General features: G+C 37.9%; 1 protein-coding gene across 1 annotated transcript in view; it reads left to right on the forward strand.

Annotated features, from left to right (window-relative positions):
- Window positions 1–10,388, forward strand: part of mboat2b (membrane bound O-acyltransferase domain containing 2b) — a 35,715-nt gene extending 25,327 nt beyond the window's left edge. The window contains exons 6-13 of the mRNA XM_026923786.3: window positions 435–489; window positions 1,388–1,571; window positions 2,631–2,823; window positions 3,231–3,334; window positions 3,433–3,497; window positions 5,322–5,454; window positions 7,501–7,652; window positions 9,318–10,388. Coding sequence (XP_026779587.1) covers window positions 435–489; window positions 1,388–1,571; window positions 2,631–2,823; window positions 3,231–3,334; window positions 3,433–3,497; window positions 5,322–5,454; window positions 7,501–7,652; window positions 9,318–9,465 — 1,034 coding nt within the window. The 3' untranslated portion in view covers window positions 9,466–10,388. The remainder of the gene's footprint in view (window positions 1–434; window positions 490–1,387; window positions 1,572–2,630; window positions 2,824–3,230; window positions 3,335–3,432; window positions 3,498–5,321; window positions 5,455–7,500; window positions 7,653–9,317) is intronic.
- The last annotated feature ends 3,131 nt before the right edge of the window (window positions 10,389–13,519 follow it).

Consider the following 13,519-nt stretch of genomic DNA (forward strand, 5'->3'; position numbering starts at 1 on the left):
CACATTTTAATGAGATATGTCTGTTTTTTTTATTTTGTGTCAAAAAAGATATTTTCAATAAACACACCTATTGCTAGTTATCATAGTTAGCTACTTCCAACATTCAAGACAAAGGAGAACCTACACAGTTATATGTTCTGGGTTGGAATGTGTTACTGTGATGTGCTATCTGGTGGAAAAGTGCTGTTAGTGATGAGAACTTTCACTGAGCCCATAGCTGTCATGTGTGCTTGTTGAACTTGGCTTTCAACAAATGGTTTATTCACTTAATAAAACAAATTCTGGGGTACAACCTACTATTTCCAGCAGAGAACTTGGAAAGAACCCAGTTAGCCTTTAAGTGCTGACTGATTAAGCAATTGTTAGTATAAAAAAACAACAGCAACAAAGGTTTACTGTATATATGTATTTTCCTTCTTTCTGTTTGTTCACAGGAATGGCACGGAAAGAAGATCAGCTTAATCAGAGTCAGAAGCTGTTGGCCATCAGGTGTGTAAAACAAGCAAAGCCAGTTTTTTATGTGATCAAGGAAATTAGTGTTTTTGGCATAAATCCAATGTTTAATGTTATTTGTCATGTCTTATGTCTGACCACACTAGAGGGTAATTGGCTTGTCTTAAACAATTCTCGACCTCCTGTGATGTGGTAGAACGCCAACTGTCTCTTGTAAAAACACAGTCTTGACATCATGCCTGAACAACCGCTGAGCTGAATTGTTGTCCTCCATGCTTGTTTTGATCTGAAGGCATGCATGTGAACAAGAAGCTCTGCGAGATCCCAGGTTCTGAGAATTAGGACTATTGTTAGTGAAGTGAAGTTAATCTGAAAATGTATGATGTTTTATTCTAGGTTTATTCTTTATTCTAAGCCTGAAGTGTCAGTTGTTTGATGACTGAAGGAAGATCCAGGAAAATAATAAAAATCTGCGATCTGTCATTATCTCTGCTGTCTCTGACATTTTCAACATGGGTTAGGCTTGTAGAAATCTTGTAGCGTGGCCCAGGCAGTAGCATTTTAGCATATTTGCATTTATCATTGTTAGGGCAAGACAATAGTAAACCTGTATTATGAAAATACACTTAAACTTTCAGATATTCAGCTTCTGAGATGAAGCTTACTCTAGCTTTTTTCTGAATTAGCTAGAGATTAAACCAAACAGGGACCAAAGTGGTTATAGTCATTCAAAATTTACTCTAATTGCTGTAAGAGGCTGATAGGCTTGTTTACCAGAGAAGTATCAATAGTTAATCTCAAACTTTAGATTTTGGTCAGAATGTCTCTTCGAGGACCATACAACCTTCCTCCAGTTCCTCCAAATGACTGCAGCTCATGTTTGTGGTGCAACGCAGTTACAGAAGTCTTTTTTTTTTCCCGGTTGTGTGTGCAGGCGGATGCCCAGCCTTCTTGAATACTTCAGCTATAACTGTAACTTCATGGGCATCCTGGCAGGTCCCACCTGTTCCTACAATGACTACATCGCCTTCATCGAGGGCAAGCCCTGCCGCCACAGAGAGCAGGAGAGCAACGGCAGACTGCAGGGGAAGACCAGGCTAAACGACCCTTCGCCTAATGTACGGCCTGGATTTATGTAACGCATTTACTAGCACTGACAGTGTGGAAACATTACTAACTGATTACAGTTTATTAATATTGTGCCTTCACTGAATATTTAAGACAATGTTTTGGGTGAGCCTCTCAGCTTTTAATCAGCGTTAACGCACTCAGATCCTATAAATATGCGAGCAGCTCTCGCAGAATAGAGAAGCATTTAGCAGCTGTTTATTTATATTTACAAGCCTAATTACTCAAAGGGATGTGATTTTGTAAAAAAAACTTTTACTCAAAAGTCTATACTGAAAATATCCTATGCTGCATGGTCCATAGGAAAAAGAACAATGTAATTTATGTAAATATAATTTTGGAAATATTTAGGCATCATGAGTCAGTGCAAATGCATTTTTTTTTAAGATGATTTAACTTTGAGTGTGGCATTTTTTTTTTTTTTTAAATGTATTAACTTAAGAGAAAAGAGAGTCTGGTGAGTTGCTGTATAGTCTTAGTCAAGTCACGTCAAGCTTTTATTGTCATTTCAACCATATACAGCTAGTTAGTACACAGTGAAAGGAAACAATGTTCCTCCAGGACCAAGGTGCTACATAAAACAAACACAGAACTACATGAGACTACATATATTTACATAAGTGCACAGTGCAAACATGTGCAGACGGCACAAGACAGTACAAAACTACTAAAACAAGACAATGGGCACAATAAGTTACAGTGTAGAGATGACTAGTACACAGTTCTAGTAGAAAGTGAATCAGATGACAGTAGTGCAAAAGAGTACGATAAAAGTTGCTGTAAATGTAAACATAAGGAGTAGCAGCCAGGTAGAGAGTAGAAAGATTATATACAGTATATGATAAATATTGTAGCAGCAGAAATTGAATATGGAGATGTGCAAAAATTGCAAAGAGGATGGGGTGATGTTCAGTTGAGTGTGTGTGTGTGTGTGTTTTCAGTCCAGTTTCTGAGTGTTGAGGAGTCTGATGGCTGATACTGTATAGTGTACATACTGTATATACTGTAAGTGATAGCAGGAACTAACTTGTGTCTTGTATCGTTTGCAGATGGAGGTTATTCGTAAGCTTGCCACCTGCTTCATCTCTCTGCTAGTCTTCCTCTCCGTCTGTAAAGTGTTTCCTGTGGAACGAAATATCGATGATGACTTCATTGCCACCACCCCCTTCTATGCCCAGATGGTCTACCTGTATCTATCCATGCTGACCACTCGGCCGAAATACTACTTTGTTTGGACTCTAGGTGCGTGTTCCTGGCTGTGTCTCTATCTCTCACTCAGTTTTCCAGGCTTTTCGTGCACATCATATTTGCAGTATTTCTTTATATTCATTTGCATTTCATCATCTTCTTGCTTCCTGTGAGTGCAATATGTTATGTAATCAGATACGATATTCTCAGAAAGTCTCGATATCCATTTTTCAACATTGCTGTGTGTCACATGGTAAGCTGACATGTGGAAATGTGTGGGCCTTAATACTTGTCAGCTAGAGTAAGAAATTACAGACTAGAAAACTCTTTCAGTGTCAGTAATGTATAACCTTTCTGTATGGCTCTGCCTCACTTCATTAGCACAAGAGTCTAAAACACAGAACTGCATATAAGATGACCTGAAAGGCCTTAACCACTCATCTTGTGTCTGATCTGAACAGCTGATGCCATCAACAACGCAGCTGGCTTTGGCTTTAATGGCTATGACAGTGACGGAGTGCCGCGATGGGACCTCATCTCCAACCTGAGGATAATGAACATAGAGGTCAGTATGTTCCCAGTTCCTCTGTTTGTTTGTTTTTTTTAATTTATAAATCAATGATGAATGAAAAAAGTTCTCATTCTTGTATGTTGTTATTTCAGTTTGCAACCAGTTTTAAGATGTTCCTTGATAACTGGAATATTCAGACTGCCCACTGGCTCAAAAGGTGAGAGTGACTATTGGAGTGAGGTTTAAGAGCTCACTTCACACAGTGTGCTGTTTCAGTAATTACATCTGTGTGTGTGGTAGTTTGGGAATCCCATCAAATGTTGGCTGAATTCTGACAAATGAAAAAAATGAAGACAAATCTGATTTGAGCAAAGTTTTCAGCCCAAAATGTTTTTGTTTAAGCTACTTTCTAACCTTGCCTCATCATCTGCCTGCAAGCATGTTGGTGGCAAAAACAATGAGTCTCCCTAAAGTTATCTAAAACCTTGCCAGCTAAGTGTGATGTTCTCGCACAGTGAATGTCAGGCTTTGATTAAGTTGTTTGATAGCTATGTGCCTTAGTGAAATGGACACAAGCAGAATCAGTTCAGTTTGTAATCAGATAGCGGCTGTCGAAATGTCTGTGGTGCTCCTGCGCAGCACTTGGAATGAAATTGTTAAATGCCATTTTGTCCCTTTTCACTTTTGGAGATAACCAGATTTTAAAGTGCTACAACTTTACTTGTGATTGAGATGCATGCAAAAGAGATTCATAATTCAATACAGGAAAACATACAGGTTTCAGTGGTCTGGGACTGTTTTTGAAATGTATCTATTTTGCATTATTTTCAAATTTAATACAACATTTTTCATTACAAATTATATTATCAGCAAACTCGAGCAAAAAGTGGAATCATTCAGAGTGGAATTTCAGAATTTCTTAGTATTGGGTAAGTCCTCCTTTTGCCTTAAGGGCCGCGTGCACTCGAGCTTACAGCTTGACTCACAAATATGTGTAAAACCTGATCACGGCTCAAGTCCATGGGAGTGTCGTCTGAACATATTCTTCAATGGAAGGGATAAGACTCAGGGAAAATCCGATCATCTGTGCAAATAATTTAACATGGTTAGTACCAATCTCACAACAGTGCACTCCCAGTGCTGGTCCCAAGCCTGGATAAAATTGGGGAGGGTTGCATCAGTAAGGGTATCCAGTGTTTAAAAAAAAAAAAAAAAAAAAAAAAAAAAATGTGCCAAATCAAATATGCAGTCCAGTGATCCGCTGTGGCGACCCCTAACGGGAGCAACTGAAAGAAGAAGAAGAAGAACAGCAACAGTATCATAAATTAGTTTAAATTAAAACAGTGACCTAAGAACCTGAATATATTCTTCAAGATATTAAACATTTCCTTTCTCTGTTTTAAACCTTTTAAAAATCTAAACCTTTCTGTTTAGTTCCAATATTAAATGGAAAAAAAAGAAGATCCCAGATTTTCAGTGTGGTCTCAGACTTTTGAACCCCACTTTCACCCTGTGAAGAGTTTTCCCAGATTGCCACATGTATACTAATACTATGCATGTTTAACATAAGCTGTGAATCACTTTATGTGAAAGTAGAGGTTATCAAAGATCTGAATGCATAGAATAATTATCTGTTTTGGAGAGTTCCATCTACTGTTGGAATATGGCATTGCTATTGCAGCATAACTTGTAATATAACTTGGCATGCCTGTGAGGTGTGTGCCAATATGTGCAATAATCACAACTAACAATTATTATTACTGAGGACACAAAAATATTGTCACTAACCCCCAGGTCACATTTATGAGAAGGATTTGCAGGTAGGCAGCATCTTTGGGCAGGATTTCTGCACTGCATATATTTTTCTTATAGGAGGAAATCGGATCATTTTGGTCCATTTCAGTTAAATGAAGACAAAATGAGACAAGGATACGTAATTATTATTATTGTAGTCTGTGATAAATGGTTAGGTAATTATCCCCATATGATTATATGTATATGTAAAGTGTATTGTGGCTAGATTGTTGTATTTCCTGTGCAGGGTGTGTTACGAGCGCTGTCCTTACAACCCTACAGCTGCCACCTTCCTGCTCTCAGCAATGTGGCATGGAGCTTACCCAGGCTACTACCTCACCTTTCTCACTGGCATCGTCATCACGCTGGCAGCCAGGGCGGTGAGGAGCTTCTGCACGACACGCCACACAAACAGGATGCTGACATCTGAGATTATTTAGTACTGATCCACCTATCTGAAACAGTATCAGTATCAGGGCAGCCCCTGAAATGCGAGAACAGAATCTTGATCGGATTTCACATTTCCCGTCAGATTTACTGACATATTTTATAACACAAGACACAGTTTGTTTGTAAGCACACTTGTCTTTAAACACACTTATAATTTACACATTTTGGCAACAGAACCTTGGGAGAGGTGCTGCTAAGAGGAGGTCCGTATCACATCGGTGTAGGGGCTTGTCCCGAGACTCCTGTTTCCTCATGGAGCATTGAGACATGAGACAATTGAGACAAGTCATGAGTCACATTGAGACAAGTCATGAGATCCTGTAAAGAGGGAGAAAACAAATTAATACAAATGTGCAGTAAGATAACACTAAACACAAAAAAAGCAAAAAGAAACCCAAATACAGTAATACAGATACAAATAAAAACAATAAGTATAAAGTGGCAAAGTAATTAATAGTAATAACTAACAATTAACAGTAATAACTAACAAACTAGTGTGTGTGTGTGTGTGTGTGTGTGTGTGTGTGTGTGTCTTTTTGTCTTGGTGGGTAGCAGCCAAATGTCCCTACAAGGTCAAAACTGTCAGATGTTCCTATGCTTGTGAGGACATTTATTTATTTCTACAAAAAAATAGGGTTAATTTTAGATTTAGCATGGCATTAATTATGTCAGTGGAAGGTCCTCACAAGGATAGCAAGACATGTGAGTGAGTGAGCATTCTGAGTGTGAGTCCGTGTGTGTGTGTGTGTGTGTGTGTGTGTGTGTGTGTGTGTGTGTGTGTGCGTGTGTTCAGATACATATGTGAGTGAATGTTTTAGTGAAAGTCTACAAATGTGATTTTTTCAATTTTTCATTTTTCCAATGAGTAAGACAGATGGCATTCTTTGATTTTCAATTCCTCAGGATAGATTCCATTGCAATGTTTAATGCTGTAAGAAGTAAAAGAATTGAGATTTGGTGTATAAATACTGTATAAAAGTCTGACATCTGAAAACCAGAGTGTTGGCTTTCATTTGGCTAAAGCCAAATCTCTTTAAACTTTGTGCTAATTGCATAACAGACTACAGTCCATTGCTCTTCCTCTACATGGAGGAGATCGGACTTCAGCGGGTTGTTGAAGACACAGCACAGGAAGGAGATTGATCCACTTAAGTAGTCAGTTACTGTGGTGCCTGTCAGGCGGTTAACAGTTAAGTAAGATGGATAGAAGGCTTGGTGGAGCACAATGAGCCATTGTCTATCATGATTTAAAACTCACTGTGCCAGGTGAAGTTTAAAGATGTAGTTAGCAAGATTTGAGGCATTTGTTGCATGCAAGGAGAAATGCTATTTCAATAATTAAAAAAAAACATTGAAGAGAGTCTTAAGAGATGAAAGAGTAAATCATGTGTTTCTGAGTATTATTTAGTCGTGTATAGTAGTTTAGTTGCTCATTCTGGTTTGGACTGACAGGAATAGCTACATTTGCACTTGATGATAATAAACTTCAAATGATACCTTGATAAATTTGAACAGTAGCTTTGCATGAAATGTCCAAAATAGGACTAAATTCAGGGACAGAAATTGTAAACTGAAGCCTGGGGTGATATTATAATTCAAAGTTTTTCTTGGGTAAAATGATATGATTGCAGTATATATAGAAATATATTCAAATGTTACAAACTGCAGCTTTAATGGATAATTTCTAAAGACGTCTGCTGAATGATTTTTACATGTGCACTATGCAACGTTGTTATTAATGAGATTTTTAAGCAGAGGAAACTTAAAAAAAAAAAAAAAAAGTATAGATTTATAAGTTTAAAATTTATATCCGGAATTTTTATATTTCTGTAAAGCGGCTTTGTGAATATGTCCATGTATGAATATGTAAATAGTGCATTGAATTGAATCGAATAGAACAATTCCCTTTTTACCTCCTTCCTATTTTTTTTTTTTTTTACACTCTCTGTTTATGCTTCCCATCCTTCCCTGTTTAGGTGAGGCACAATGTGAGGCCGTACTTTTTGGGTTCGCCAACACACAAGCAGGTGTATGATGTCATCACGTGGGCGAGCACACAGATAGCCATTTGTTATACTGTGGTGCCCTTTGTGCTGCTGTCTGTGGGCCCTTCACTCAAATTCTACAGGTACGGCTATACACTGTGACACTGATACTAAACATATTGCTGCTGTTTGATTTTTAAGTAATATTATGTTGATTTAATTATGCTACAAAAAAAGAAGGTATTTTTTTATCTGACTACAAGTGCAGGCTTTAAAGTCTTTTCTCATTTTTTACAACAAGGTTTTATGGATGTTCATCACTTATATCACTCCACTTTAATGTAAATAGGTAACTTGACCCAAATACTAACTAAATATAACCTCTAAATATAACATCCATTTATCTGTAACAAATAAGAACAAACAGCTGTCTATTAAAGGCAAAGTCATACTGAAAGCTTTTATAAAGCCCTTTAGTTACACGAGTTTTTAATTATTAACTTGCGCTTAAATCCACACCAGCTGCGAGACGCATCATAAAACCGCACACCCATTCATCCTGCTGTGTTATATCCAAAGAAATCCATTTAGTCAGCAGTATCAACACTGTTAGGATACCAAAGGCGTTCTCGGTCAATTTTGCACTCTCAGATTTTACAGACTCGCTCCTAAAAGATTTTCTCAAAATCCCTGAAAGATCCATTAGCTCTACATATCACATAACCCTACATTAATAAAACTGTAAAGTGTGAAATTGTTTTTCACTATTGGAATTGGTGTGAAGCTGGTTATGTATAAATATGATTTTTTTTTTTAAATGTGGCAGAGATTAGGTTTTGACAGAGAAAGACGCAATGATCAGACATAATTACTAGGCCATGTAGTGATTCTTGAGATTTAGTTATATTTATAAAAGCACAGAGTGATATAACTATAAATTAGATGTTTATCATGTTTTGGAAACAAGCTATATTAATTATAACTATGTTAAATATAGTTCATACAGTCTTAATTTCTGCCCTAGTCTGCACAATTTGACATGAATCTTGTACTTTATGGTGTTTATATCTGTTTTTTGCAGATGGTACAACATGTGTCATTAGTGTCTATGTTCATCACTGACCTTCTGCATTATTCTCTTTAATGCCTTATGATTTCTGTACAAGCACAATATCTGTATATTACATCCCTTGCATTGATTTTAATAATCGTTGTGGATTTTTAGCATTTAAATAGCATTTAAAATAAATACTCACTTTTATTTTAAATTTAAAATAAATACACACGTGCATTTTCATAAAATTTTCATATAAAATCTAGTGATAGGACTTACAGCAAATATTTTTTTTCTATCAGCCAGCTGGTTAGCTCTACCACAAAAAATCATTATCTGTAAGTGAAATCTAATCGTATGTTCTTATGCTGCATTGTGCACACTTGGTTGCTAAAGGAGAGGAGCTGATCTGATTGAATATCGCAGCACCACTCCTAACCACAAACCCACCATTTACATTCAAACCCAACCCCTTTTTACATTTGTTACCACCAGTCACAAAGATACCAGAAATGTACATTGGGCCAATCTTGTATTTTGTTCTTGTATGCATGTTATGATCATGATAATAGAGCCTGAAATGTGTCAATTTCTCTATCTTTATTTTGTTATATAGGTATATAAACTTTTACAGATTGTTGAATATGAAACAAAGACATTTTCTTAATAGTCTGTAAAGCTTTTTGAGAGTAACAGCCTTTACTTTCTCTTTCTCACCCTCTTTTTTTCCTCTATTTCTTTCCTCTGCTTTCAGGTCTTGGTCCTTTTCCATCCATATAGGCTGTGTGTTATTGGCCATAGCTCTGCCGGTGAAACCTCGGCATCTGCGGCTGAAGGAGCAGCACAGCTCTGTTTCCACCAGCACCGCCTCTTCAGACAGCCAAAAACCCAAAACCACATGAACCAAGAAGCCACAGCCCACTTCAGCACACTCAATGGCCGACACTCCTACTGTAAAACCATGTGTCGGGAGAGTCAGCGAATGAAACTTATAAACCAACAAACATACAAACTAGCCCCTGTCTGGACTCATCCAGTGGGTCGTCAAACTAACCTGGGCTCAAAAAGCTGGTACCAGAACTCATTGGCTGCAGGGGATGGGTTGGGATGTGAATGGTGTTGTTAGGATGGAACGCTAAGGAAACTCTGATGTATTGAATTCTGCATACTTTCCTTTAAACTCCCCATCACTACTGTAGGAGTTGATGTTGTGACATGCAGGCTGCATCACTTTGCAGGAGACCGTGCCACTGTTACTAGAAGAAAGCAAATGAACACTTGGAGAGTTGTATGATGATTGTAAAACACCTGTTAAGGGCAAATGATTTGAAAAGGGAAAAACATAACCACTTCAGACAATAGGTTGACACTGCAGCAATGTCAGTTTCTCAAATAGTCATTATTTTCCAATTCATCTTTTACTCTCTTGAGTTAGGCTCCTCAGAAGACAAGCCTTTGTTCTTGTCAAGGACACAGTAAAAGTTGAATTGGAGATTTGAACCTATCACCTAATGAGGTTCTTCAGTCCATGGCATGTTATCTTTAGTTTAGTATGCCGTACAATCTTTTGACGCATGAGGTTGCATATCTTAAGATTTTCCTTGTTAAAAAAAAAAATAAATCACTGCAGCCTCATTATTCTTCATGAAGCTTTAAGACATTTTCAACACATTCCATTTTAAATATGTGTGCTAGAAAGACAATTTCTAAAGATGATCATTAATATATCAGAGTTAGTCTGCAATGAAAACAGAAGAAATGTTTGCCCAGTGATGCAAAGCCCAACTTTGTAAATGTGGTAATTAAATAACCTTTTGTAACTATACATGTGGTGTGTCTATTGTATTGCAGTTCATCTCACTCTCAAAGATGATAATGTCTTATAATAATAATAATAATAATGATAATAATAATAATATGTTCCACACCTGTCTAACACTCAAGGATGCTGTACAAAAAGGGGGGAAAAAGAGAAAACACTAGCAGGAAGAAGAAGGGGAAAGTGTTGGGAAAGGTAAGTTTTAGGTTGACTCTTAAAATGGAAGAAGGAAGTGCAGTAATGAAGGTCTTAAGAGAGAGCATTCCAAAGTTTGGGGCTTATGGCACTAAAATATCTGCCTCCACTGATATCAGTCTGGTCTTAGGCACGACCAGTAGACCAGCATTGAGAACGAGAATCTGAATACAGTGGGACCACACAGTCTATTGTTTTATATGTGAGAAGGAATTTGTATTTGATTCTTAGCACTGTTGGAGTTTGAGTGTAATGTGTGCTGAACATTTGGCATGAGTAAGGACTCTAGCTTTGACTCTTATCTGGTTTTGATAGACAAATCTGTTATCATTACAGTGTGATACATTGTACAGAACACAAAATCCAGTTACACTTATCAGAGCAGTGTTCAAGTGAAATAGTTCAGCATCTGCCCTTTACTCTCTATAAACTATGTGTCGTTAAAGAATCCATTATAGCAGTACACATTCTGCTGGTGGGCAAGTCCATTAACCTAGCAAGCAACCAAACTAGCAAGTCATTAACCTAGCAAGCAACCAAACTAGCAAGTCATTAACCTAGCAAGCAACCAAACAAAGAAATAGCAAAATGATGACTTTAATATACACTGAAATTTTTACAGTAATCTATTAAAAAATCTAGTAAATCTATGTCCAAAACTTGAGAAAGAAAAACTTGAACTTGAGAAATAGGATTTTGCTGACACGAGTCTTTCATCAGCTCTGTTAAGTGAAACCATTTGAAATTCAAACTTCTGAAGTACGTTCTTGTTGTCATCCTGTTCATATACATGTATAAAGTGGGACAAAATATCCCACAGGACCAGGACACAGCACACACTACAGTGCAACCTCAATACTAAAGTGCAAAATAATAATAATAAGTTGTATTTATATAGCACCTTCCTCAAACTTATGGTTGTCATTTCCTCCCACCTCCACAAGCTGTGCTGGAGTCTGGCCCTCCATGACTGGAATTGTTGATCCCTGGTGTAGAGACGCCTGTGATGTTCTCATCTCTATTCACTATTTGCTGTAGAGTTCTGTAGTGATGCAATTCCCATACCAGACGGTGATGCAGCTGCTCAGGACATTCTATGTAGGCATGTTTGCATAACAGGAACCAAGTTATCAGACCACTTTTAGATCCTCATTGTAGTTCCAGGAACTTTTTTACTTTGTGCTCCAGGGTAAATTCTGTTCTATGGAACAGGAACGACTGGGTTGGTGCTTGAATGTTCAAATGCAGAGTCACAGAATTGCCATTTTATTCTTACTCAATTTTCTTAACACTATGTTTAGCTAAAAAGTGATTAGCCATAATGAGACAGCTAATCAGAATATTTCAGACACAATTGGTGAAGAATTTTGCTGAGGTGTACTTTGGACATGTGTCAAGTGGCTCTCTTGTGATGATTTTGACTTACCATGTGCTGGACTGTCACCATAATAATAATAATTGTTTCTGAAAGGTTCTTACAGTGTTAATAAGGTTCTAAAAGGTTCTCACAGTGGTAACACACCTATAATCTCCAAAGAATGTGATGAGAATGGGAGAGGCGAGTTTTGCTCTCCTCCTGCTCCACAGAAAGCTGTTGTGTAGAGAAGAGTAATCATAGTGGGACCTCCTTAAGTCAACAACCATCTCTTGTTTTGTTCACATTAAGAGACAGATTATGGTTTCTTCACTAGTCCGCAAGCTGCTCTGCCTCCTCTGTGTATGCTGACTCGTAATAGGTGAACGTTATGATGTGGTTAGACTGGGGCTTTGCAGTCATGACTCAGCAGAGTGAGCAGCACAGGCCCCAGAAAGCACCGGTGCATGGGCTGTTGCTGCTGGAGGTTGAGGTTGTGTTGCTGATCCTGATTAGCTGAGGTCTTTCAGGAAGTTAAGGATGAAGTTACAGTGATTAGGCGAGACAGATTCAGTTTCCCTGTTTTGTTTGTTGCTGTAGAATTGAAGTCCATGAACTGGAATCCCAAATAAGATGGAATATAAAGATGTTCTGAGTGCTTTAGACTTGATTTATTGTTCTTTGGTTTCCTCTCTTCTTTGCTGCCATATTGCCTCCTATGGAAACTACAGTAACCTATGGTGGTAACCTTTGACATTCCTTCAGTGTCCACTATATTAGGTACACTCCTGTAGCTATACTCATTGGTCATTTCATCCTGTCCATCTACACATAGGTGCATTTTGTAATCATACAATTAGCTACAATTACCATCTGTTGCTAGGCATAGTTTACTCTGTCCATCAATGAAAAGTGACCATCATAGGGCCGATATTACAGAACAAACCAGACATTATTTGTAGTGGACGTTTTAAACACTGAGGAAAATGCTTACCGGCCATTTTCCATGCACAATTTGTGTTGCTTGTCTAGTTCTTCATTTCAATTTAATTTCTAACCACAACACTCATGGTGGCTGGGTGTTTTCAGTTAGTGAACTTCTTAACCCTGTACTGATTGAGGTATTTACAAATTCCTACAACACTACTGTGCCTGAAATCTGGCTTAATCTGACCAGAACAGGTCAAAGCCATCTTTTTCTGCTCTTCTGGCAGATCAGCTTAGTCAAGCATTAACAAAGCTGGAAAATGACACACTAGCTGGCAAAGATGGTCTACCAGTTTGACCAACTCAGCCTGTGTTTTGTCATCAGCTGCTCAGGTTAATTAGGATTTTTTTCATCAGGGATACCAACACCACACATACTACCATCTCACAACATCTGGCCATAACATCTGGTCAGTGATGGTCCTGGTAATCCCTTTCAACAGGGTAGATAAGAGACTGCTACAGGCAGTGTGTGTACACATACAAAGTGCACAGTATGGTAGGTGTAGCTGATGGAGTGGCTAGTGTGATTATGACTGAGTGGTTGTGTTGTATATGAGACACAGCCTTCAGGCTTCTTCCCAATTCTTCTGCATTGTTT

The sequence above is a fragment of the Pangasianodon hypophthalmus genome, chromosome 19 (assembly GCF_027358585.1).
Source record: "Pangasianodon hypophthalmus isolate fPanHyp1 chromosome 19, fPanHyp1.pri, whole genome shotgun sequence".
NCBI lineage: Eukaryota > Metazoa > Chordata > Actinopteri > Siluriformes > Pangasiidae > Pangasianodon > Pangasianodon hypophthalmus.